General features: G+C 42.1%; 1 protein-coding gene across 1 annotated transcript in view; it reads left to right on the plus strand.

Moving 5' to 3' along the window:
• Nucleotides 1-218: 218 nt before the first annotated feature.
• Nucleotides 219-26,835, plus strand: part of col18a1a (collagen type XVIII alpha 1 chain a) — a 40,790-nt gene continuing 14,173 nt past the window's right edge. The window contains exons 1-15 of the mRNA XM_079170888.1: nt 219-638; nt 9,876-10,417; nt 12,633-12,716; nt 15,528-15,599; nt 19,385-19,457; nt 21,493-21,623; nt 22,838-22,864; nt 23,032-23,238; nt 23,521-23,547; nt 24,496-24,558; nt 24,651-24,728; nt 24,846-24,896; nt 25,020-25,151; nt 25,277-25,339; nt 26,209-26,253. Of these exons, the coding sequence (XP_079027014.1) occupies nt 287-638; nt 9,876-10,417; nt 12,633-12,716; nt 15,528-15,599; nt 19,385-19,457; nt 21,493-21,623; nt 22,838-22,864; nt 23,032-23,238; nt 23,521-23,547; nt 24,496-24,558; nt 24,651-24,728; nt 24,846-24,896; nt 25,020-25,151; nt 25,277-25,339; nt 26,209-26,253 (1,947 nt within the window). The 5' untranslated portion in view covers nt 219-286. The remainder of the gene's footprint in view (nt 639-9,875; nt 10,418-12,632; nt 12,717-15,527; nt 15,600-19,384; nt 19,458-21,492; nt 21,624-22,837; nt 22,865-23,031; nt 23,239-23,520; nt 23,548-24,495; nt 24,559-24,650; nt 24,729-24,845; nt 24,897-25,019; nt 25,152-25,276; nt 25,340-26,208; nt 26,254-26,835) is intronic.

Consider the following 26,835-nt stretch of genomic DNA (forward strand, 5'->3'; position numbering starts at 1 on the left):
AAGGTATCAGTCAGCAGGAGAGATCGCTTTTCACTGCTGTGACAAAAGGAGAAGGAGGAGTTAGGAGGGGAAATATTGCCAGGGCAGCCAATACAGAGGGCACCTCCTCCTGCTCTCCCCCTTTATTCTTTTGAATGGGACACTCCTCTTCACTTTTGCTCTCTGCCTAGTGGAGTGTGTGGAGACAGAGCTGAAAAGTGTGTGTGAGGAGTGTAGTGGCAGTGTGGACATGACACAATTCAGTCTGGGAGCCTGATCAAGTGGGTGGACGTGGTCAAGACTTGATATGATGCCTAAGATGAGGACCCAGTTTGGAGTTTTGTTTTTGTTGACCCTGTGGGTGGTCTACTCTGATGCTTGGTTCTGGACCCGGACTGGTACTACAACTTTTCCCCCAACAGTGGACCATGAGGGGTCTGGCAGTCGAGCAGGTAGTGGAGATGCACCATCAGAGAACATTGCAGGTGTTGGAGCGGAGATCATTGATGAGGGACATGGGATCCAGAAAAAAGTGCAGACTTGGGATGAGATCACTGAGGGACTTCGACGGACCACTCTAATACCTACAACACAACCGGAGAATGAACGTGAATCAGAAAAGGGAACAGCAGGGATTTCGTCGCGCATACGAAAACCTGGTAATGGCACATCTTCTCTAACGGGTATGGGTTCTGGAGGATCTGATCATTTGAGGTTTGCAGGAGATGTTTCAGGACTTGGATCTGGGCTCGAGTCTGAATTGGAATCAGACACTGAGTCAGGTCTTTGGTCCGGCTCTGGATTCAATTCTGAATCTGGATCTGCAACCGGATCTGAAAGTAGCTGGAGAGCTGGCTTTGAAACACAGGGTTTTTCTGAGGAAAACCATCAAGGAGTTGTAATGCCCACTGATCATACGGGGTTAGATGGTAGAGACAGTGTAGTGTCCCAAACAAATCAGATGGCATTGCAAAAGAGTGCCTTGGTAATTCATCACAGCACAGATGAGGGCCATAATCTCGGTAGCACAAAATCAGAGCAAAATCTAGATTTTTCTGTCGAAACCAGCAAAAACACAAGAGTAAATAGAAAGCTTAACAGTAGCTCTAATTGGAATGCTAATGACTTTAATTTGACAAAGTATTCTCATGAAATATCTACCCTAGGAGATGTACTAAACCCAATTGTAAGCAACAACTCTGTAGAGACTATCCAGGTACCTAAGGTCAACCAACTAGTGGACGTTAGTCAGTTACCAGCTGGTGAATTAACAGCTATTCTGCAAACTTTATCTAACCAAGTGTTACAGACTAGACAAGATTCATTTGCTCGCCAGGCGCTTTCTACAACCCAAGAACCAACTACTACCCCGAAAATGTTTATTACCCAACCACAGACAACTAGCAAGAAACCAGATACTACCTTTATACCAATAGCTGCCCAATTTCAAGTACCCAGTCCAGCATCAGCAACTAGCCAGAAAGTGAACAGCCAAATTTACCAAATCTTAGATGCTACTCAATCATCAGTAAGTGAGCAAGAGCCTAGCCAAGCAACCACAATTAGACCAACAACTGTAAGTGGGTGGACACCAGCTGAAAGCCACACAGAAGTAGCTAAATCAGCACTTATCGTAAAATCCCCTCAATGCTTACTGCTTGATACTGCTCTCCCTTTCTGCTCCTCCATGGTTGGGGAAAGGTTTGTTGTGCCCAATTACCTCAACCACAGCAGTGTGGAGGAAGTCCAGGTACTCCTAAATGAATGGGCATGGCTGTTGAAGTCACGTTGCCACCATAGTTTGGAGTGGTTTTTCTGCCTTCTCTTGGTACCAAAGTGCAGCTCTCCGGTCCCGCTGCCGGTGTTGCCTTGCCGGAGTTTCTGCGAAGTCTTGCGGGACAGTTGCTGGGCACTCCTGGATGAGGGACGCCTCCCTGTGGAGTGCCACACTCTACCAGACGAGGAGGATGATGGGTATCAGTGCTTGTCAGTTAGTAACCATAAAGGTAACCACTGGTTCAAATGAATCCTAGTTTTGGGATTAATTTTAAACCAGTTTTCAGTATCCTTACTCCCCAGTTTGTCTGGTGTTTCCTCCCAATTCCCAATAACCGATACCCACCCAAAGAATTTACAGTTATCCCCGTCAGCCCAGATAAAGACATTAACAATATCTTGATTCCCATGCACAGCAAAACCATTCAGAAGAAAAAAAATAAGCATGCCTCAAGTTTGTTTGTCCTGATGTTAAAAGGTAAAAGGTTCTGGCTAAAGCCTAACAAGCATGCACTCCTTACATACAGTGTTGCATGTATGTGTTTCCCTTGTACTTTGGATTGCATGTGACTTACTACTTGAAGGTCATTATAACACACACATACACACACACACACACACACACACACACACACACACACACACACACACACACACACACACACACACACACACACACACACACACACGGGTCATTCCTGTAAGTTATTAATTCAAAGGGTGATATTTTGCTCAGAGGGAGTTTGCATGGTTTTGTACGTTTTGTGTATCCTATTCTGCAATGCAATCATAGCATCAACAGACATACAGCATATAGTGTTAAGCAAGCCTCAAGCATGCATGCCACAAAAATAAAATGTGAATTGAAAGAATCCCGTATTTCAAATTGAACTACATATTTAAATGTATTTATGTCAGAAAATACGATGTAAATAATTTATATATTTCCACACATGACTATTCTTAGTACTAATCAAATAGTTTTTTTTCTACCGTAGGCACGTTTTTTTAATCCTTGATACATCTGAAAATTGCATTAAGCAGAGGCACGTCTTCTGTTGACAGCTTGTGCATGAAACACTGTAGATAATTGTGGCACGTAGAATTGCATGTTTTCTTTGACAGCGAGTGACTTGCAGGCAGCTTGATGTGCATTTGTCTGTCCAGAAATGGACAGATTAGGTTGTTATGCATCGTAAGCAGTCATGCTTGCATCAACAGTTTTCAGTGGGATGTCAACTTTTTACAACCGTGCTAGGCAAAAGTATTTATCACAGCTGGAAAGTTGCTTTACTCAGTTAAAACAAATTTAGCAGGTGAATTCAATTTGATTAATTAAATATGACATGTCAAATACCAGACCAGCTAATTTGTTGTTTGAAATGTCTCTTTCAAACATATATAATCAATCATATTATATACATGTCAGTGAGGTTTTACTAATTCCAGCAAACTCGTAGTTTAAGTTTAACAATCCAACAATCGAATAAGAGAAAACCTGTTTCTCTAAGCAAGCCTTAAATTCTGAACATTTTTAAAGCCCAATTCCTTTTGCTGGGCTGCTGCTCTCCACTTCCACTACATATCACTGGGAGTTCAAGACTTTGTCTTTTTACAGCCTCACTATCTTTCTGACAGCTTGCTTCATTGACAGACATGAGTGGACAAGATATCCCTGGTTCCAGGACTAAGTGATACATCTGGTTCCAAATAGATTTGCATTTGTTTTTTTTATTTAACTTTCTACGTGTTGGGTGTGCAAGACCTTTCTACATCAGGGGAGCTGGGATAAAAGCTAGGCTTAGGTTTTACATGTAGATTTTTTGGAAATGCCACAAAAGTGTTGCGTAAGCTTTTCTGACTCTTACTGCATAGCTTTACACTTCAATGGTTTGATACAAGAGTTCAGTGATGCATAAGGAGCCTTTGACTGCTCCTTATGTTGTGTTTGAGAAAGCTAAAAAAAAAAAGATCAAGATGAGTGTATTGGCCTTCATACACAGCAGCTCTGACATAGCTATTTGCAACCTAAGGCAAATAAAAAGGTCCGATCTTGTTGCCATCTTTACAACCCAAGGACAGCTTTTATAGGCTCTCCAAAAGCTGGTTCACCACTAAGACGTGCCTGATGGGTATCACCTGTTAGAGTACCCTCAAGGTATCATTGCAGTGCTTTCAGTCACTCTAAATCATTCTTAGATAGACAGAAAGCCACTGCAGTCAAAGACCATCTGGTACCACTCATTCAAAGACAGCAATCTTAAAAATCTACTAATGGACAGTGCTTAATGGAGTGATGGTGATTAAGTGAGGCTGAATAGACTTGATGTAAGAAATGACTTAGCTATTAACTTATCACTGTCTCTGGTCTCTTTGCCCCCACATCCTGAAGCTAACTGATAAACTCCAGAGTCAATGAGACGTTGCCTAGCAATCTAACTTCACCTTGTTTCTGTTAACAAAATGCCTCATGTGCTGAATGCCAATGTCTTACTGCAGCAGCCAGTGGTCGTACTAGTAAATGTTTGAACGTAGTTAACGGGTTGGTGGGCTTTGGCCTAAAACTGAATGAGTTCACACACAAATAGCCAAGATAATATGTTACAAAGCTCTGTAAATGTGTGCCCTACAGGCAAAAATGCCTTATTTCCCAGTTTATTAACCCAATAACTTTAACCTGGTACTGTTTTCCGCTGCATCCACCCACCCACGAGTCCTTTGACCTTTCGGATTCACTGACCAGAGCCCCTCCTATGCAGTGTCTGGGAAGCTGTAGACACTTAGTTTCCACTATCTGCAGCTCTGAGTGATCGATGTGTGAGAGGAGGGCCCTCATATTCTCCTTAATACTACCCTACTCTCACAACATTTAACGATGCCCTGTCATGCAAGAATGCCTTATGATATACACGTTATTTTGAGTTGGTATTCTGGATGGAATTAGAGTTGAGGGCCGTCGGCATGAGGCAAGAAACATAAGGGAACACCTTATATGCCTAAAATACAGCCTGTATTTGTGTGTAATCACTGTGGGAAGATGGCAGAGATATCAGTGTGTGCATAGCAACATTGTAAGAAATATGTCAGAAGTGATCCTTTAACCACGGGGGGGGGGGGCTGCCCTTGAGGTAAGACAGGATTGTTGGGGCACAATAGCCCCTTTTAATGATGTTTTTCCATGGTTACCAGTCTCCCTCTTGAAAGATGAGCAGTCATTCATATCAGGGTCTAGAGGTCAACCGCAATTTATTTTGGTTTGTTCTCGGCAGTAAAACTATATCCTGTATGAGAAACTCCGTTACTCTCGTGTCAGTTGAGGCTGATTCATTTGATTTAAAGTGACTTTTTGTGGTCTAAAAACGTGAAATAAATATGTTTTCTTGTTAAGATATACACTGTCTCTTGGTGGCATCGGTGTACATTTAGTCGTTGTTGTGTGGCTCGTGCACCCTTTTTAGTGGTTTAACATTGATTTATAGTGCCACGGTTCAGTTGAGCTGAGATTGACATTGTATCTCATGACAGGAAAGTTGGCCCCAGTTCTTCAGCTCGCTGCTTGCCAGCGAATCATTTTGAGTTGGCTCTCAGGAGGGTTCTAATTATGGGCACAGTGTAGCCCGATTTTATTTGCTGCCAGAAACTCATTGGCCCCCCTCCGGTTCGTGTTGCACTGGTACAAAACGAGAACTGATGAGGCAGTGTTGCAACACACAGTACTCTCGCTGGATAATAGCCCAATTGTGACACTCTTAAAAGCTTTTTTTTAGCAGTTTCTAGAGGAGAGAGCTGCTGTTTCAGCATTTTTAATGAGCTTTAAATCTATTTAGAAGCATTTCCACTGTGCATCTGTGAATATCGTACAAACTATTTTCCCCCAGCATTCCAAAAAGACGTATTTATGAAGCTACAGGCATGTGGCAAGGGTTTTGTTTACACCCTGCATATTGACTAAGCGTTCGTCACAGGTAGAGAACTTGAACACTATCGTATTACTCCTTCCCCAAAGACTAAAGTGCACAGCTTGCGGTAGGCCCATCTTCCTCTTTGTGGTTTGAGAATCACAGCTGAATCTTAACGGCGAGCCAACATGAAATCTCCTTCCTGAACTGTGATGTGGTTTTTGGTTTGACTTCTTTTTTTTTCCCGAGCATTCTGCATCATCAGGTTAAAGATACCGCACAATCTGCCCAGGGGTTTACAGAATATCCTCTGCAGAAAGAAAGCACCATTTATCCAGGGGGTTGATATGTACCTTGATATTCAAAACGTCCTGTGTTCTTTTTTCTTCTTTTACTTTAGGGACATAATAATTCACATTCCTTGCAGTGGAATCTGCTGTTGGCTATGGAGCTGTTAAAGATTAGTTATGCTGCTATAGATATTGTTATAGTTTATGTAGTATGTACTCGCACGAGATCAAATGATTAAAGTGATACTGAGTTTATAGTGCACCCGTGTTTGCATCTATTTCTTCCGCAACAAAGTGGGCAACATGTCGTATCAAAATGAATCATGTACACTATTTCATTTTGCCAGATAAAATGGACTCCACGAAGGACTTGTCATTGATTTAACATTGTAAGCATTGCAAATGGCTCCCTTTAGCCCCGTGAGCAGACAGGAATTAAGATCAAACAGAATTCAATGTAGCGGTGACCAAATTTAATTTACTTCACTTTTAAATCAATTGGCTGACAGACAGTTTATGCAGCAAATGCATAAACTGTCATCATGGGATAGTAATTTTCACGTCTCCAGAGTTGAATTCTAACAGAGACTCTCTCTGAACACAGGTCAGACCACTGACCAGCTTTTTTTGCAGAGTGAGTGGAGAGATCACTGCCCTTGTCAGCGGGCCTCAAGGGATGTTTTAAATGGTGATGGAGCGTAGTCAGGGAAACCGCAAACTTTTTCTGGGACTGTCCAGATGTTCAAATGTTTTCCCATGGATTACACAGGATCCTGTACTTCCCAAAGCTGTATACACAGCCCCACACTGTATATACAGCTTTATCAACAGGGTATCACAAACTCTGGTACCCCGTCCTGGAATCTGAGGAAATGAAAAAAAGAGCCGCGTTCCTGGTCAGTAAGCTGGCTTCTTGACAAGACAAACTAGCGCCATAAACCCAGAACCGCTCCATTCATCAGCAGACCTTTTCTCTTCCCGATTAGCCTTGAAGCTGTCATTGGTGAACAAAAGCTGTTTGGAAAAACCTGAATTGAGATCGCACTTAAAATGCTAATGGTGAACCTTGTTTGTACCCAGCAATTTTTGATCTCTGACAAGGAATGACTGGCTGCCCCTTTGTTGACAATGCAGGCTCATTGAACAGGCTTTAGCCAAAGCATTCCTTTGCTAGCCTGAAGCAGGTCAAACCTTTTTATCCGCTTTAGATCCAGTGATGAAATTGTCTTTATTTACACTTCAAAGCTTTTTTTTTTTTTTTTTTCTTTCCTGGCATCTGGCACAATTACATCAGGATTCTTTTTTGTATTTGTAGTAAAGATTGATCCTGTTTGTTTTCTAGTGTTTGATCACCGTCTGGTTCATGAGGATGTGTCTTCTTTTTGGTCATTCTGAACATGGTCCAAAAGAGTGCACATCTGGTTGGTGTGAGTGATGACTAATATGTGTTTCGATAATAAGGGGTTGGGGAAGCTCGGAAGCTGTGTGCATGTGTGAGGATGTCTGCTGTTCATTTGGCGAATGCATAAGAAAATCAGATGTTTGAAGCATGTATGACGTATCTCTTCTTGAGAGGGGACAACCAGACTCTGTTTGAGAGACCTCGCATTCCAATTCATTACAGACCTTGAAGTTTAATCTGCATACAAATCTGATAGTCATGACCAGCTGCTAATGTACAGTTCACAAATTGCATGTTTCTTTGAAAACGTTCAAATTGTTGAAGCAAGTGAATTGCACTTAGCAGCGGCATTTCTCTGTCCAAATGTGATCAAAAAGAACATTTATGGAGTCTTTAACGATCACTCACATGTCAGCTTCAGCAACCCTACTCTGGCAAAGATGGTGCTCGTAAGAGGGAGCCAGGTTCAGACATGTGAGCACAGGCCCACTGCAGAGACCCTCCAGGTTTCTCACTCTGACTTCATCAGAGCAAACATCTGGTAGACCTGGTGCAAATGAGTCAGTTGTTAACTGCCATTCATGCAGCAGTCAAGCAGTTATGGAGCTCTGGAGCTGGCACTCTTCGTGTCCGTCTGCGTCCGTCTATTTCTTAAGTAGAAAATGTCAGTTTTATGCTAAAGGTCATGTTTATTTCGGGTTTTTCAAATTAAGAAAGGTTTATCAAGGTTTTATCAAGTGACATGTACAAACATTTGTAGTGTCCTTTATAAGTAGATATTCTATAGATAGCTATTGATTCTATTATAATCTGTTTTTAGCTTGCTATATTGGATATATGTTATTGGATTTTCCACTATTATACTGTTTTGAAATTGACCCAAAGAGTAGCATTTGTACTGTGAACTAACGTAGCACATCTTTATACTATCAGTGCTTTATTCTGGTAACATAATAAAATGTGCATCTAGTAAGGGCGTCTTCTTTGGTGCGGAGGGGGAACTTGGTATTTAATACTGGAAAGTATTTTTATTGCTTTCCATATACAGCGTGACTGTGTTCTCTGTTTGCTCAGACTCAAATGAAAGCATCTTCAGTTCTCCGACAGCGTGCAGGAAAAGCTCAGACTCGGGTTTATGGTTGTACAGCAGAAAGCAGGACCTCGGGTTCAGCTGGACGCATCGCGTGTTTGAGCTCTCAACAAAGCCGCCTGCAGACCCCACTGATCTCCAGCGGGGAGGCTTTGAACCGGGCGATGGAGCTCGCGCATCAGTCACCAGGTGGCAAACCAAAGCATTTCTTCAAAGCCCCAGAAAACGACGTCGTCTTCTCCCCAAAACAGTGATTTCTCTTTTAACATGAGGACACATCATTTTTGGATCAAAGCCTGAAAAGGTGCGGTCTCGAAGTTTGATGCTAGTAAGACATCTCCACCGTTATGTGAACACATCGCTCTTTGTGTTCCTCTTATTTCCTAAACGCCTCCGATCATTATGCAGCGACCCCGCCAGAGTCACCCAGGGTGATGGAAGAGTGAGCAAAGATATGCAGGAGGCCCAGCTGTTGGTCCCTGTGTGCCCCGGAGCAGTGACATTTAGTAGATGTCACACAAGTCGGAAGATTTCTTGTTAAATTTTATTTTATTTTTAGTATCGTGAGAAAAGCGATGCATCTATAATAATCTTTACCCTATTCTACGCGCACTAGATTCATCAATATTATTATTATTACATTTTTAAATGAGGAAGATTTGTTTCTCTCTAGTGATGAGTTTTGCAGAGACCACGTCTAGAAGCTACAGCTCCTATGACACCTCAGTTTGCGACTCCTCTGTCACTACATTCAATAATAACGCTCATACTTTTTTCATGTAAATACAGTAGAGCAAAAAAATAAAGATTGTTTTCTCGACACATTAGGTGTTGAGTTGTTTTTCTCAGATACTGAGAGCTAAATCAGTCAACTCTTAAGTCACATCCTCGTGTACTGTATCTTTTAGACTATCCCTTTTCATATCCTTTCAGATTTGGAATTACAAGTTTGCTTTGCAATGTCTGCTTAAACTATCTGCTCACAGTCTCATATGGCCTATCCCTTTGGCTTTTTTTGGGAGATGTCAACCTTTTCCATATTTCGGTCTAGAAGTTCTAAACTGATGTTTGTTTGTTGGTCCCCTGAGTAGAGTAGCTCTGCCAATGCTTCTCAAAAGAGCCTGCAGATTGGTTGGAGGCAGTTGTGGTAACTTTCCATCTACATTCAATGAAATTGACATCACTTTTGAAAGGGAAACATCTTTGACCAATTATGCTGTTTTTTGTTTTGTTCTTGTTTTTGTGCAACAAAGACTACGGTCCTATGCAAGTAATAGCAGTTGTTCCTGCATCCAACAGGCACATTCACTTGAAGTCAACCCCCAGCAGCCTAATATATCCTGTTCTAACATTGTACCCTGCCATGCAGCCCTCTCATCTAACCTCCAACATGTGTCATACGCATTGTCGCCTCACATTCTTTTTCTCTCCCCCTCTAGAAGACACTGGAGTCTCCCTGCTACAGCTGATTGGGGATCCTCCTCCAAGTACGATCGCCCAGGTCTATGGGCCCGACAGCAGCCCCAGCTATGTCTTTGACCGTGACGCCAACACAGGCCAGCTGGCCCGCGCCCACCTGCCGAGCCCGTTCTACCGAGACTTCGCCCTCATCTTCAACTTGAAACCCACCACCGAGCGGGCCGGCGTCATCTTCTCCGTCACAGATGCCGCACAGAAGATCATGTATGTGGGTGTTAAACTGTCGGCCGTGCAGGGCGGCAACCAGAATGTCCTCCTGTACTACACGGAGCCCAACTCCCAGAAGTCGTACGAGGCGGCCAGGTTCCTCGTGCCCTCCATGAGGGACACGTGGACTCGTTTTGCCATCGCTGTGAGGGACGACAAGGTGATGTTCTACCTCAACTGTGACACAGACCCTCAGGTGATGCACATCGAGAGGTCCCCGGACGAGATGGATCTGCAGGCCGGTGCCGGGGTCTTTGTCGGGCAAGCTGGAGGAGCTGATCCTGACAAGTTTGTGGTGTGTACACAGGCGTCGTCTCTTTTCAACAAGACAATATTCAGTCCCGGGAAATCAGGATTTTTATTTTATTTAAGGGCTATATGACAACGAAAGATAAACTGTGTTCATAGTGTCGGGAAAACAATCTTTATTTTTCAGCTCTATTTTTTTCAATAAGTCACACTAATTCTTGTGTTGGAGTCAGAAGACTGCACATTTCCCATTCCCACACACCATTTCTTGTTTTGACTATCCACAGTCAGCCATGTGAAACATCTTGGCCGAATAACTCGTATGATTTGATTGCTCAAATTGGCCTACTCTAAACCACAACATAAATGTCTGCATCGCTTCACCATCTTCTCCAGAGTAGACTGCAAATAATTGGAAGGCCTCACAGTTGGGACATAATTAACTTCAGTCATTTGACTGCTGTAAACCCCAGCGGTTGACCGCAACAACTGTTGACCTTAGCTGTTAAAGGGTTATAGTAGTTCACCCACGGCTACCTGCACGGACAAAACATGCCACTGCTGCAGGCGTTGACACTCTTACTTTATTGCTTAAGTTATTTACATACCTGGGTGCATTTCACAATGAGTCAAACAATCACTTATTGTTTTATGATTCATTATTCACTTACAATCTGGAGAAAAATTACTATTAGGACTCAGTTCTTTTGAAGTTACACCTGAAAATACAATCCAGGTCCCTTAATAAAGTGTGTGGAGATATCTTTAAATCATGCAAAAAATGATTTTATTTATCTTAGAAATGTGATATTTAAAAGACTTTTACTGTCTTGTTTGGAAGCTATTCATTGACTTTTGATAGATGGATGGCTTTTGTCGGCATCCCAGCATGACCTTTCTCTTTTATGAGTTTCACTTCAACATGACGATGATGCTTTTCTCTGCAGCTTTCACTCTTCAGTGTTGCCAAGTAGGGAGTCTTGCTGCTTACATGGACATATATGACCTCCCTGTTGTGTTAATAAGACCGAAGCCATGAGGGCACAAGCCCTTTACAGGCGAGCCAAAAAAGGGGCTTATTGGGGGATTCTCCATCCACTGGTTAAGAGTATATTTTAATAACAATTATGATATTTGTACATTATAAAGAAATATAGAGATATTTAAACTACTAAATATGTCAAAAATTCAAATGATTACTTCCCTTTTGGCTGTGAGCCCTTGAGATAATGTTTTTAGTGTTCTCCCAGCTGTAACACTTGCTTTAATCATTTGTATTACTTATTTTTGCTGTAAACCACGTTGTAACTCTGCTACACACAGTTGGAGCTTTTCTTTCTTTTATTACTCAAGCCCATATAAAGTATTTCCTTGGAGTTGGATATTTTGTGAGAAAGATGTATTACAAGCTGCTCACTTGGGAAAAAGCAACCCAACCCTGTTTCTTCTTTCAGGACACGTTGGCCACATGCCATATGTTGACCCAAGCATGGCCCTCAGCTGGAGATTTCTTGAGAATTTAATTTCTCCAATCAAATAAAGACTTGGAGGGCTTATTTGGCATCTAAATATTTATATTATATATTTATAAAATGGAAATTCCATTCTGAAACTGGATTTGTTTAGTTGATGTCCCTTTTTATTATTATCCATCACTAGGAAAACCATACTTAAGTGACAGTTTAGTCCTTTCTTGTGCATAGGATCTAAGATTCATTGTGAAGGTCTAAAGCAGTTTGTTAGAAAAAGACCATGACACGTTGACTAAACATTCTGCAAGTTATAAAAAAAGAACGACCATTAAAAGCCTGTGTAGAGACATGGTTCCAATGTCAAAGAGCCTTTGCTGTTTATCTTCAAAGTTCTCTTAAAAAATCCATTTGACTTTTTTCTCAGGGCATAAATGTGTCCTGAAGAGTCGACTTCAAATAACTCAGCAGCAGAGAAGCCGCCTATTCATTCAGACCTAATGGCCCTTTGTTAGGCCGTCAGATAGCATTCATGCTATCTGTGCAACTGTCCTATGTGGGAACATGTATCAGATCGTGTCTGTGTGGGGCAAAGATAGTGGCACTTCACAGGCCGACGCTAAAAATGGAGACATCAATAGCCTCTCTGATTTCACGGAAATGGGGAAATCCTTGAAAAATAGAAGATAAGATAAGCATATTTATATCTTGAAAGTAAGACATACTGTGTGTGTGTGTGTGTGTGTGTCTGAGAACAAGTGCTCATCTCACATATTATATGTCTTTTGACAGGGAGTGATTGGTGAGCTGAGGGTGGTGGGAGACCCCCGTGCTGCTGAGAGGCACTGTGAAGAGGATGAAGATGACTCCGATATGGTAAATGACATCTAATCACATTTTGAAGATACCTGACTACATGTGATGAACCGCTGTGCCATGACTGCAAGAAATAGACCTACTATAAGACAGAAACATAAAACTGTATTTGGTGATGAGATTGTTCACACATGTTAACTTTTAGCACAACTCCCCCCCCTCAAACATTTCTTGTCCAATCATAGCTTAGCAACAGTTAGCAGGCACTGCAGGCCTGTCAAGTCTTTCCAAAACCAAAAACACATGAGCAAAGTGTGAGGTATTTATTATGTTTATCTGCTCACACGTAAGCTCAGAGCATTAGCATGTGGCTAAACTAGCGCTTCAACAACCATAGAGTATCGTTATCTAACGAGGTCCCATTAGTTTGTGCGGTTACAGCAGGCAGCAACCTCGGCGTCTGAAAAGTGAAGCCAATGCAAAAGTGCCTTAAACTTGATTCTCTCTATTGGACCGCAGGGGGAGACTCTGGTTGCAAAAAGAAATCTGATTGTATCGAAGTCTATGAGAAATTTGCCCTACTTCTCTTTTGATTTATTACCTCAGTAAACACTGTAAACATGAGTTTGTGGTCTCAGTCGCTAGTTTCAAGTCTTTTTCAGAATGACCATTTCATACATTTTTGTCCCAATTAGAGTAAAATAGACCATAAATCAGTGTATGCTTCAGGGCGTGGCTACCTTGTGATTGACAGGTCGCTACCACTGCATTGTCCGGCCTGGGTGTTGTCCATGTTTAGGTCTTAAAACTCTAAACATTACACAGTGTGTTTTCAGTTCATGAAAGTTAAACGCAACATTTTGGTTGCCTAAGAATGTCTTATTCAGCATTCAGTCGTACTTAGCTCCACCTTTTCCTGTCGCTTCTGCTTGAAAAACAACATGATGGCTACGGCCAAAAACCAAGATGACGACGGCCAAAATGCCAAACTCAAGGCTTCATAACGGCAGTCCTCAAACCGATGGGTAACTTCACAGTGACAAAGTCCACTTCTTCTATATAGTCCCTGGGTTACAGGTCACAAAAGAAAGACCCGTTTCACATCTAGCAGAACCACTGAGTAGTATTTCTCCACTGTGAGGAAGCCAGTCCTGGATGCTGTCAGAGTTCCGGCTAATGTTAGCAGACTTTCACCCATCATGTGCAAAGTTAAACCCCCTTAACAAGATTATCATTTCAAAAAGAGTCAGCTGGAAACGTTTACAACCAAGTCCTGGAGCTAACATTAAGCTAATTGGCTAACTAGCTGAAGCTAATGAAATCTGCCAGCATCTGCCAAAATTGATGGTCGCCGGCTAGCAACGAGAAGCCTGCTTTAGTCTACTTCTCTCTGAAATCAGGGACCCATCGTTTCAAATAGGCTATTAAGAATTAGCTTTTGGATCTGCCACTGCATCAGGGAGAAGCCCTAAAATAGCGCAAGTATTAATTTTACTGTACTTTGTTGATTTATTCCAGCATTTTACAATAGTAAATGCGTAACAGATAAGAGCCCGAGAGCAGCCTTTTCAGCGCCGACCCCGGCCACCCACACACAAACACAGGTGCCTCCCTGCAGCCCACCAGCAGCATTTACTGTTATTTAGTGAAACGCTGCCTCCACAGCTGCTCTGCTCGCTGAGACCACCAAAACCTCGACCCTACTGACAGAACAAGGTTCAAGATTTTACCGCTTGTTGTCGTCAAATCTTTAGATGTTGTTTGGATTAGATGGGAGAATCACATTCCAAGTGGAAATGACAGGTTTCCGATTTCAGGAAGTGTCTTTTATCTCAAATGCTAACCTCACACACAGCTGTTCTGAGGACACATTCAAGGTATTGCGTTACCAAGATGTTCTGAATCCAATGAGCCCAAACTTACTGTATTGTAAACGATACAACAAATATACAAGCATCTGACTTAATGACATTAGTGGAGCGACATAGAGTATTGACACTTTAGAGAGAGTTCAGTGTTCAATAACACTTTAATTCAGGTAAAAGGCTCAATGAGGTTAGATGTATGTTTTAAGAGGGACCTGGCCAAGAACATGGCATAAAAAAACACATTTACAGCAATAAAGACACCAGGCAAGTGGTACTGTCACTCAGAGCACAAATATCATAGAGGTTAGTGCCAGCCCGCCTTATGAGTAGGTCCTCGCAATGTTTTTCATAAAGAAAGTTGCTGGGGGACAAAAAGCCAATCAATGGCTGTAGTAGTAATTATATCTAGTTTCTTTAAGGTTTTATTATATAGCAATGTACTATGTTGTAAATGATTGTTTATTGCCATATCTATTCAAACCCCCTGCTCTGACAAGTTAATGCAGTCAATAATCAAGGACAATTACAACATTTTTTTTCTTTTTTCAAAAGTAAAATGAATGAATGGTTGTCTTCTGCTTAAGAAAATAAAAATAAATCGCAATAACCTTAAAAAAACATGATAATACGATCCCACCCCAATCTGTTTTGTGTGTGTGTTTTTCTCTCTCACAAACACATAAAGTAAGGATGGCCCCCAAAGAAAATCTTGTCTCGGGCCCCCTGTTGTCTAGATCTGGGCCTGATAGAAATGATGTAGTTATGTAAAATACATGTACTGTACACATATTTAATAAAATACTGCTAACTAAACAGCTACATTCCTTTTGAACTTTACCACACTTATAGTAGAGTTCATGAAGTGACGCATGGTGCATGGACACGTGCATTTTAAAGAACTGTTTCCGATATGACAGGTTTTTAATTGTCAGTTCACTCAGTAAAACAACGAAAGAACATCTTGTTGACGTAAAATTTAAAAATGTCTGATTGGTCTCCTCAGGCTTCAGGTGAAGGAAGCGGCTACGAAGAAACCAGACCCCCACAGCCAACCGTGGAGAAACATAGAATGACGGTATGGAACAACTTTGTATTTATTATTTAGCTCTTTTACAAGCAAAGGTTTGACAATATTGACCCGCTGGTGTTTGTTTTCCTTCATCATTTAAGCTCGGTTAAGTGATGTCTCATTAATAACGGTACTGTTTTATTTATTATTTTGATACATTATGGGTTTGGTCTACTATTTTCTCACTGGGAAGTTGTGTAAAACTATAAATCGAGATATGGGGGAGTGAGAAGATGAATGAACGCAGAATACCGTGTTCCCTAAAGAGGACTCAAAACCAAGCCAGACACGCGAACCTGGCCGACAAAGATTATTCCTTTGCTTCTGCAAACCGAGTCATCCCAGTCTTAGATATACCACTGATGCCTCGAGTTGCTCGCTATAAGTGAGTGAACACTCATCCCTCAAGAGAGATTAAAAACTGCTGAGTTGACGTCTGGAAATCGAGCCGCTTCTGTCTTATAGATCTGGGGACAAAGACTTTTTACATAGAGAGTTTTCCTCTTGTCAGACCAGAAAGGGAAATGACCTTGGGGAGTTTTTTTTTTCTAGAATTTAAGAGTTAATGACATTCCTCTGAAATGTATAGCGGCCTAAACAGAAAGTAAAGTCAGCAAGAAGGATGTCCGTCTATGAATGTTGGTTTTAGCACATTTTTTTCAGCATGAACGGTATGCTTCAAGAGCAGGGATTTACCTGCTGTCAGGTAAGTGCGCTCTGAATAGATCTGCAGACTTGGACGAAGGCCTAAAATAACAGATATTGCAAGAGGACCTCTTACTCACCTTGCATATTACCTTTCCCTTCACTCACACTGTCAATGCTCACGCTATTATTATTCCCACTATCCTGTTTTTTTGTCCGTTCTCTAAATCTCTACATGTTCTTGTATTTTACGGTATCTTTCCTCATCTCTCCGTTTGTCCGTCCCCCCCCAGTCCCTTGTCTTTCTGTCTTCCTCTCTCTGCTCTCTGTCTCCCTCACACTCACACAATCAGATTCTACAGACACCCACTCACATCCTCCCACTCACATCCTCCCACCTGTCAAAGATAGTCACGCAGGCTGAAATGCGGCACAGCCTCCACCGGCAGCCTGCACCACCGCCTCTGTTGCGTGCATGCGCTCCCACTCACAATTACAGTTGAGAGTTAGAAAAACCAGATGTCAATTTGGACTCGATCGGATCCAAGGTCCCCCATACACACACACACACCGCCTCAAGGCTTTGTTATTCTGACTGGTTTCTCTATCACACTCAACTCTGTGAGGTGGAAAGAGAGTTACAGCAGGAGAGGCACCGCGGGTCGGAAGTCTCTTCAACGCTACTGCCATATACTCAGCAACTTTTATAAGGGGCTTTTCCATCTGTTCAGTAGGCTTTTATCATGCAGTACGCGATGCAACGCAACACACAGCAGCTGGCATCTAATGCCTACCTGCCGATGTTGTTCCATCCGATGTCTGTTCACAGAAGGTAGAACCTACACTCTGCGCAACTGTCCCACCGCTGCAATTAAGGCAAGTCCGGGCAGGGACGACTTAGACGGGGAGAGTTGTACAAGTCAAACTTTCCATTTTGTCATCCTGGAATTTCGTGGTGATAGATGGCAGAGCTAGTCAGTCACCCGTAGCAGTGTCACTGCTGGTGTCTCCTTCAGCATGAAACCCAAAGAGGAAATGTTTCAGGTGCTTAATTCCAGCTGCATGTGATGCGAGGTATTGTTTCAGGTAGAGTACAGCTGCTAAGTTCAATATGCCTGTAATGTCCTTTGAAGAAAGCGTTCATAAATACTTAATGTGAACACATTCATGGATTTTGTGCATTAAGAGTTGTACTCTTCTCAGAGCTGTAGACTTGCGACTCGTCTGCTGTGAGACTCAACCTGCTTGAGACCTGAGCGCCTGAAGACTCGACCTGACTTGAGACGTGAGAAGGCTGAGGAGACTTGCCTTGGTGACCCATGACTATTAAAAACTGCTCGACTGAATGTAGTTCTCTTGAGTAATTCATGAAATACAAATAACAGACATTTTGACCAGGTTTGGTTTGAGCTAACAGGGGCTGTTAACCTGATTGTTGCTGTGATATGTGACAGCTGATCGGCTTTGGGAGTGCTGAAGGAGCTTCTGCCTAACTGATTGGCCAACAGGCATGTTTTGCTTCTAGTGTGCATTTAAATCTTAATCAAAAGCAGCAATATTTGGGGGGGGGGGGGGAGGAAAAAATTTTCTGATTCCAGATTCCATTTCACGATGCAATAAGAGTCAAACACACGGGAGGCAAACTATGGGAGCCAGGCTGTCTGTCTTTCACCCTAAGAGCAACAACAGCACAAAAGAGTTCTCTCTGCAACACTTTATAGGACATGCTCTGAGAAAAGAAAAAAAGAAACAGTACACTGTTCCAGAGGTGGAATACCTTCATTGCCGAGGGAGCTGCATACCTGCTCTTAGATTCAGGGGGTCATGCGGTTCAAATCCATCAACACTATGTTCTAAAGAATGGAGCCTCCCACCCTTCAACCCCAGCTATGATGGATAAGTAAAGCAGTGAACAAGCGGGGTATTCTTTATCACACTAATACATGTATCAACTCAGAGCCGTCAACAGCGGCCCGGCACAAATTCTTAGCATAGCCAGTGCCGTGCGACACAGTGGGGAGAATTCCTCAGAAAGGAAACTGGTTAATTATCAACAGTGGCTTCGCTTTGCCCCCTCGGCTGCCCCCCTCTCCTACATTCTTCATCCCACTCCTCTCTTGAATTCCACAGGTGACAAATCGAAGTGTGTCACCGGTGAAGAATGAGCTACTGGCTGGGGGGCGGTTGCATTATTTCCTCCCCCTCTCTGGTCTTTAGCCAAAGGCAGTTTGGGAGCAGAAGTGACCCCTCCTCCCCCGACCTTCATTATTAACTCCCGTTGCTCCTCTCAGTCCTGCTGTGTTGTTAGTGACGGAGGACTGTTGGTAGACTACAGACTGATCTGTCTTTCCTATGCCCGCAAATACACACAGTACACAAAAAACATTTAAAAAAAGTATAATTTCTAAATATATTCAGCTACTTTGACAAAAGAATTCATCTGATTTGTTAATGCAGTCATACAAAGGCAGTGCAAATGTCAAGGACAATTTGAAAGCTGGGCAGAAATGTGATGAGTGATGTACACACACAAAAACACACATCATAACGTTTTCCCGAGTTCATATTAGATAATGGGGGGTTTTATAGCTCAGCAGGTTAAAAATGGGGCTCGGAGTTGCAGCAATGAGTTGACCAAACACAAACACACACTCACGAATACTAATGAAGGTTGCCGTAAACAAACTCTAACATTGTACTCTGGGTGTCACTATAACTCTGGGCGATGATATTGTGCTTGATCAGCGCAATAGACCGCCAGCCGTGTTCCAGAAGAGTTTTTACAAGATGTCTGACGGCGGTAACACATAAACTGCAATTACCGAAAAACAATAACGATTTGTCAAAATACGAAAGAACAAGTTTTGCTCCACGCTCGGTTTGCCGTGCACATGTTGACTCAATCGTGTTTACCCTGTTTCAAAAGGCTTCGTGTAGAGCTGGGAAGCGTTGTTCGTTAGGAAGAGAGCTTTGGCTGCACAAACTATAAACATTATGGGAACACAATGCCTACTTTTTTCCCATGCAGCTACATGGCTGTTGCATTGTTTGCAGGGGTATAAAATCTAGAGAGCAGCTTCCAGTGAATGTAATCCATTGCCCTTTTAAAAATAATATGTTTTTCTCTCTGTTGCATGATCCTGCAGACTGCTCCTCCATCTTCCCGGCCCATTCAGCAGCCACCACTGACCAGGAAAGAGGAAATTGCAAGAGAAACAGGTGAGTTTAAATCAAGGACCACTCACAGTTCTAAGTTCTGCTAGCAGAGAGAGATCAGCTCTAACATATGTCTGTAATTTCTATACTGGACACAAATCTAAGTTTAGTGTACTTTCTTTATGTCAGCCGTCTTCAGACTGTGTGTTTTTTACAGATGCCTTTGGATCTGCCCCTCTCTGTATCACTGCCTTTCATACATTTATAGTTTGAAATATGAAAAATAGGGATTGTACTTCCACATGCCGACACGTGACTTGGCTCACCTGTTGGGTATGGAGGGGGAATGTTCATGATGGCACATGGTGTTGCAGAGTTCGTATTCCTTCAACATGTATAACTGAGTTAGTCAGAGCTCGCTACAAAGGTACACACTGACACATGTCTCCATCTAGTGGACATAAGGATTAATGCAACAGAGGTTGGAAGGCTCTCATCTGTGATGAGCACTGACGTGTTGTGCTGCTTTCTGTGTGAATTACATTCAAATACATAACTTGGAGCAAAGAGAAACTTAGGTTCAGCTTCAACACTAATGCTAAATACAATGTAGGTCTTTGATGAAACAACTAGCTTTGTCTCTGTCACGAGACAAAGCTAGTTGTTTTGTCTTAGAGACACTTCCACGATGAAAATTCAACTAGAAACTGTGAAGATTATAAAAGGGGCTGTGATGAACTATCTTAAGATTAAGTACAGTATGTCAATATTATGTCACAGACACAGCATCTTGTGTGCTCATCTGAGTAACCAGGATCTGGTCAATTTCACAGTGTACAATTTGACTTGGAATGATTACCCTCCTGTATTTCTTTTACCACATAAAATACAATTTCTTTTTTTAAATGCTTAAAGAGTCAAGTCAAACAGACCAGACTCAAACAAGGAAAAAAAACGTATCATGACTGAATGGACAAAATAACAAAATAGCTAACCTCACATCCTGGAGCCCCCATGTACTGTAACTGAGTTGAAATAATGTTGCTCCAGCAAGTGAATTTAACACTGTCTCCTGGGTTGTGTTCAGCAAGTGACAGAGAGTACGTTTCACTTTCTGTGGAGTCCGGGCGGGAGCTTCCTGGGTCACCAGGTGGGTCGAGGGGAGTTTAAAACACAGAGACAAGCTTCCATGTCTCCCGTGTTTTACTTCTTTTCTTTTTTTTTAATATTCTCTGGCCTGATGCTCTGCCTACCTCATGTGTACTCCTCGCGCAGGACCTCACATGGATTTGAAAAAGCACACGAGCATGCATGAATCTCTCTATGTTATGCTTTTGAATTCACGCAGGGTGGCGGACACGGTCGTATGTAAGCCAGGGGGATGAAAAATTGGGCCGTTCAGGCTGTTATCTTTCTGAAAGATAAACACAAAGAGAAAATAAGAGAGAGAGAGAGAGAGAGAGAGAGAGAGAGAGAGAGAGAGAGAGAATTAAAAAGGCGTAAGAAAGAAAATATTGCATATTACCTTAAGCTACTAATGCTTTGATATGAGGTATTAGTGTTTTCTGTGAATATGCCATGCTCATGTATCCGTTCAGAGGGCACGGGATCCTGTTTTCTGTTGCTCAACTCTAATCCCTGAACTGGAACACTTGAAGCGGACATCATGTCGCTGTGCATGTCGGCGGCTTCAGAGATGTGCCACTTCTTCACAGCTCAGGAAAGCGGGTTGCATTTCATACGTGCTGCACTGAAAGCGACACATTCTGTGAGAAGGGTTTAGGGTCAATTGAGCTCACACCAGAGTATAAATATCAGGATGCTCGTGTGTGCAGCGCTGGGAAGGTGTGACAACCTCAAAACCTTCACATGGCCTTTAAATCACAGCCACACACACACACACACACACACACACACACACACACACACGCACTGGGATTCTCGCTCCAACAAGCAAAAAGTCATTTTCTTTTCCCTTTTTTTCTCCCCTGCTTTTGGCTTTGTATTGTTTGGGATGTGGGATACAGTCATTCATCAATTTTGAAAGGTCTTTTCATGAGGGCATTGATGATTCTGTCCTTTTTGTCGCTGTTTACAGGTCCAGCTGGGGGTACAGGAGAAAAGGGTGTCCAGGGGGATACAGGACTGAAAGGAGACAGGGGTCCAATTGGGCCGAAGGGAGACGCTGGCTCTGGATCCGGCTCTCGAGGTGGAGCCCGTGGAGAGAAGGTTTGGACCTTTTTTGTGTAATCTGCTTTGATTGTGGATGTAATACTCGTATGAGACAAGTCATCGTTGTCATGTGAGGAGGGGGGGACGCACTGATGACGCCGGGGTTTGTCCTTGTGAAGGTTGCAGTGGCCAGTGAGTGAGCGGGACAAGAGCAGAGGGTAATAACGTCAGTGATATGGGCTGTGGTTATATGTCCCAAAGGAACACTAGAGGGAGCTGCTAGTCTTAAATGTATGCAGGCAAATTCATTCATTCAACCTTTATGTTAACTCAAAAATACACTGAGATAGAGACGTCATTTGCAATAAAGATGAAAAAAAAAGTAGTCACCAAGAAAGACAAGAGAAAAGTTTCGATGGAATTGGTTCTAAAAACATAATAAAAAGCCAAATTAGTAAAATAATAATACCCTTAAGAATAATTAAAGCAAATGAAATTTAAAGCAAGTCAATCAACTATAACTGGAAGTGGAATATGAAATGTTAAATTTCGCCCTCAGAATAAAAACGAGGTAAGCTTCAGATTGTTCTGCATGCTATTCCAGTTTGCAGTTGCACAATGAGAGAAACAGGATACATACTCAGTGGAATGATATCCAATCATATGAATGTGTTCCATAAGGGCCCACATGCAATATAATGTCAAGCCATTGTTATGTTACTTTGTTTATTCTTGTTATTGATTTAATTACATACTGTAGTTTACATTTCTTAATGTTTTAAGAACAAGATGTGTGTGTGTGTGTGTGTGTGTGTGTGTGTGTGTGTGTGTGTGTGTGTGTGTGTGTGTGTGTGTGTGTGTGTGTGTGTGTGTGTGTGTGTGTGTGTGTGTGTGTTGCATAGATCTTTTGTCATATGAGGGCCAAATGCCATTCATTTTACAATAATTGTCAAATTAAAGAAGATCCTCTAAATTGAGGACATTACTGTTGGCCTGACATTTGTTTCCCTTCTGTCTTAGAACAACATACACATAATGCACTTGTCCAAATATACACAAAACAAAATACACACAGATTCTATCGGAATGTGTCGCAAATAAAACATCCGCTGGTGCCACCCCTAATGGAAGTGTGTATACTAAATGTGAAGTTCTCCAACATGTGGATGTGTCTGTGGATACGTATGGCAGTGCATTTTAGAGTTTTAAGTGGAATGTGACAGCCAATGAAAACTGCTGGCACTGACTCGGCACTGTTGTCTTATTTTCAGGGAGATCCAGGGGAAAAGGGATTGAAGGTAAGATTTGATTTGAGTCGCCCAGGAGCAAAGTTACAGGAGGATTGTACTACATTTATCTTACTTTTATGTGTATTCTATTAATCACTGGTATCAGTGATACTTTATTACTCTTATGTTGTTGTACTTTTTGGAGAAGCTTTGGTCACCACCTTCTTTATCTCCAGGGCAGTGCAGGCTTCGGCTACCAGGGAAAGAAGGGCGACATCGGCCCACCCGGGGCACCTGGCTCCCCGGGCCCTCCAGGGCCCGCAACCGAGTTCTCAGTCGGCAGCGACGGCTCAGTTTCTTCCAGAGGCCCCGGACCCCGAGGACCGGCCGGACCACAAGGTGCTGCGGGCCGCGAGGGACAGCCAGGAGCTGATGGAGAGCCAGTTAGTAGACTGCAGTTGAAATATTTTTTCCTGAAATCATCCAAACACAACAGATGCGATGTGGTCGTTTGTTGCAGCGTGCGGTTGTTCTTCTTGAATTGTAAAGCACAGCTTTTCTGTTACATTTGCTTTTTAGAGTCTTGAAAGGAAATTGATTCACAAGTTTCCAATGTGATCCTTTTCGTAGTTTAAATATAAAGTTAAAACGTGTATGGAATTGAAAAAAGGAATTGTCAATCTTGAAATTTGTCTGACGTATATTTCCTTATTTCATTCTTACAGGGGGATCCTGGTGAGGATGGGAAAACGGTAAGTTGCTTTTTTCCCCTCTGCACAAAACCATGAACACTGACAGTTGGCTTGAACTCTCAACTGTCAAAAGGTTATGTGATGATGGATTTGGGGGATACTACGGGGGTGCTCTAATCGATCAACCACTGATCGTTATCGGCCGATATTCATACTAAATAGTTTGATTGGTGGTCTCTGTAAAGGCAGATCAGATGAGGCAAAACACGCAAGATTATTTCTCTGTGACACAAAAATGGCTTCACCGGAGTTAGGAGTTGTGTCTCTAAGAGAGAAAAGGTGGAATATGTTGCATATGTTGCACAAGTTGACTGCCAATAAACACAGTTAATATACAGTGTTGTTAATAATAGTTAAATAAATAAATAATGCTATGTAAATAGAAGGATTTAAATAGACCCTGTGATTAGGTCTGCACCTGACAACTACCTGACAACTATTTGTTTAATCAATTAGTCTAACAATATTCATTTTAGTAATTTATGGAATAGTCTAATTATTAATTTTTTTATTACCTGATTAATATAACACTATATAACACTTAACTTACCCAAAATAGATATCACAAACTTGTCTGATTATTATTTCAATATTTTATTCAATCATCTTTATTCAATAACAAGCTAATAGACCCTATTTGTCAGATACTGATCAGACAAATTCTGGACATATTCAAAAAGATTGCTGTGATACAGATTAATTGAATCACTGTATGTTATAGAAACCCTTTTCCCCGAACTGGAGAATCTGTATTTTGTTTGTAACATTATGCAAAGTGATGTATTTCTGTATGGGATGACGTTGACAGACGATACTGCATCCAGCGATCAGTGATCATCCCCAAAAATCCTGATCGGAGCACCTTTAGGAGATACCTATTCCTTAACACTTAGATTTTCCTTGTATTAACACCATCAGTGCCCTAACATGATTGTTTCCTCAACACAGGGTGCTGATGGACCACCTGGCTTCCCAGGAACCCCAGGTGACTCTGGAACTAAAGGAGAAAAGGTTAGATGCCCACTTAAATTCACAGAAAAACTAATATATATATATTTTTTTTATTATAAATATGATTATAATAATGAGACTTGTGCAAACAGGGAGACCGTGGAGAGGGTCAACCTGGCCCGAGGGGATCCCCAGGACCTCCGGGACCCCCAGCAACAGGACTCAGATCTGTGAGTTAATCTTGGCCTCTCATGCTGCATAATGTTTAGGCACAACTTCTACCAGCAGGCGTCCTGCCTTTGTGACTTATCTGTTGAATACAACTGATTCCAGTCCATGTTTTTCAGACTTTTGTGGACATGGAAGGCTCTGGTTTCCCTGATCTGGAATCCATTCGGGTGAGAAGAATTTAAATTAGAAATACTCTCAACCGAAACAAGCTATGTAGTGGAGGACATCATCTGTGTTGCTGTAAGACTGTAACCAGCATCTGTAAATGACAATCAATTTTGTTGTCTTAGGGATTGCGTGGCCTACCAGGTCCTCCTGGTCCCCCCGGTCCCCCTGGTCCTGCTACTGCCTCTACAGCAGGAGCAGCATCGGGTTCTGGGGCGTTCGGACCACCAGGAAAGGACGGAGTGCCCGGTCAACCTGTAGGTGTCAATGTGTTTGTCTCTCAGCATCACTAGCCAAATAATTCTCTAAACTCTCTGAATAAAATGACTGTAGAGTCTAACCCAATCAACAACAACTGAATGCCTGAACCAAATCCTTCTAGGGCTTGCCTGGTTTGCCTGGTACTGATGGCCGCCCAGGGGTTTCTGGTCCCAAGGGAGATACGGTAATGATCTTGTGAGACTGATTGTTTCTTCTGTAAACTCAAAATGTATCTTTCTAGCAGCCTGAGAAGTGTGTCAATGGCAGTCTCAGTAGCAGTCATAGTGTAAACATGAGTTGGATCTGTATAAGTTGAACTGAAATTAAAATTCAGTTTTGCTTTGCCTTGGTCTGTGTTAAAAATATTGATTATTGTGATGTGATTGGTGTGTAGGTGGGCACTAATATACTGAAGATAATATCACCTCAGCTTCAACGTGATTCTGTGTCGTGATTTGTGTTGTAATTTGAATCACTGGGTAATGAATGGAGCGGAATGGACAGTCTGGTCGATAGCGTTTTCACCACGACTGCACCCATGAGAAAATGACAGCTACCGCTAGCTAGACTCGTCTATAATGGGAGCGAGTGGGATCTGCTAATCACTCAGCAGGTGTGAAAAATGTATGTATAGTGGGAGCTAGTGCTAACATTAGCATGCTAGGCTAACAAGCGTCCGTATTCCGAGTGGAAATTCAACCCAATTTTGTATGTATTTAATTGTACATAACCAACATGTGAGCTTAAAAAAAAGAAGCAACAGCTTGTATCAATATATGAAAGCGGAAAACGGGCTAAACTGGCTCTCAGGCTTTTACGCCGAAAACACACCAGAGCAATGGCTAAATGCGACAGAGTGGTATGTTGTAGCTGCATGGGTGGGGGGTGGGGGGGGGGGGGTGTTGCAATTAGATGCTGTTACCATAAATATGTCCAAATCTTTTCAATCCTCTTTTGAAAAAATGATAGAAACATACACAATAGCAACAGTATCATTGTAGTTTAGAGCGTTTTTTATTAACACATTTTGTCCTACTCTTTTTCCTACACTAGGGTGATTCAGGCGATCTGGGTCTTCCAGGAGCAGTCGGAGAGAAGGTGCAGATATTATTGTCTTCTTTGTTTTTTTTTCAGTTTTATCTTAATTAAAGTAGCTGACACGTTACAATTAGATCCACACTCAAAAACACAACTAAACGCAAGTTGCCTTTGTTGTTGGAACCAGTATCATAGAACACATAATCTTGAAAACAAGGTACATGAATTGCTGGCGTGCTTTTGAAATACCAGTACTGTTTAATGGTGCCCATTGGCTAACTAGAATATCAACTTTAATCCAACTATTTCTAAAGCTTTTCTCATCCCTTCCATTTCTATTTCTCCAGCCAAGCTCCTACTTTTCTTTTCTCAATCTGCTGCCGAACTATTTATCCTCCTCCTACTTTCCTAAGCCTTCCCATCCGCAGGTAACTGGGCTCCAGCACGTCAGCCATCAAAGGGGATTTGTGTCTTCTAACAATATGCAAATGTTTGTCAAATATTGTCAGATAGACCTAAAGTTTAATCTGAGTGCTGGCTATGGTTTGGTTTAACATTTGGTGACGTCTGAATTTGGCCCCAGATCAATGAGCATGGGTTTTTGTGCAGTTACATTAATCTACGTACTATTAAACCACACTT

The sequence above is a fragment of the Pholis gunnellus genome (genome assembly GCF_910591455.1).
Source record: "Pholis gunnellus genome assembly, chromosome: 12".
Lineage (NCBI taxonomy): Eukaryota > Metazoa > Chordata > Actinopteri > Perciformes > Pholidae > Pholis > Pholis gunnellus.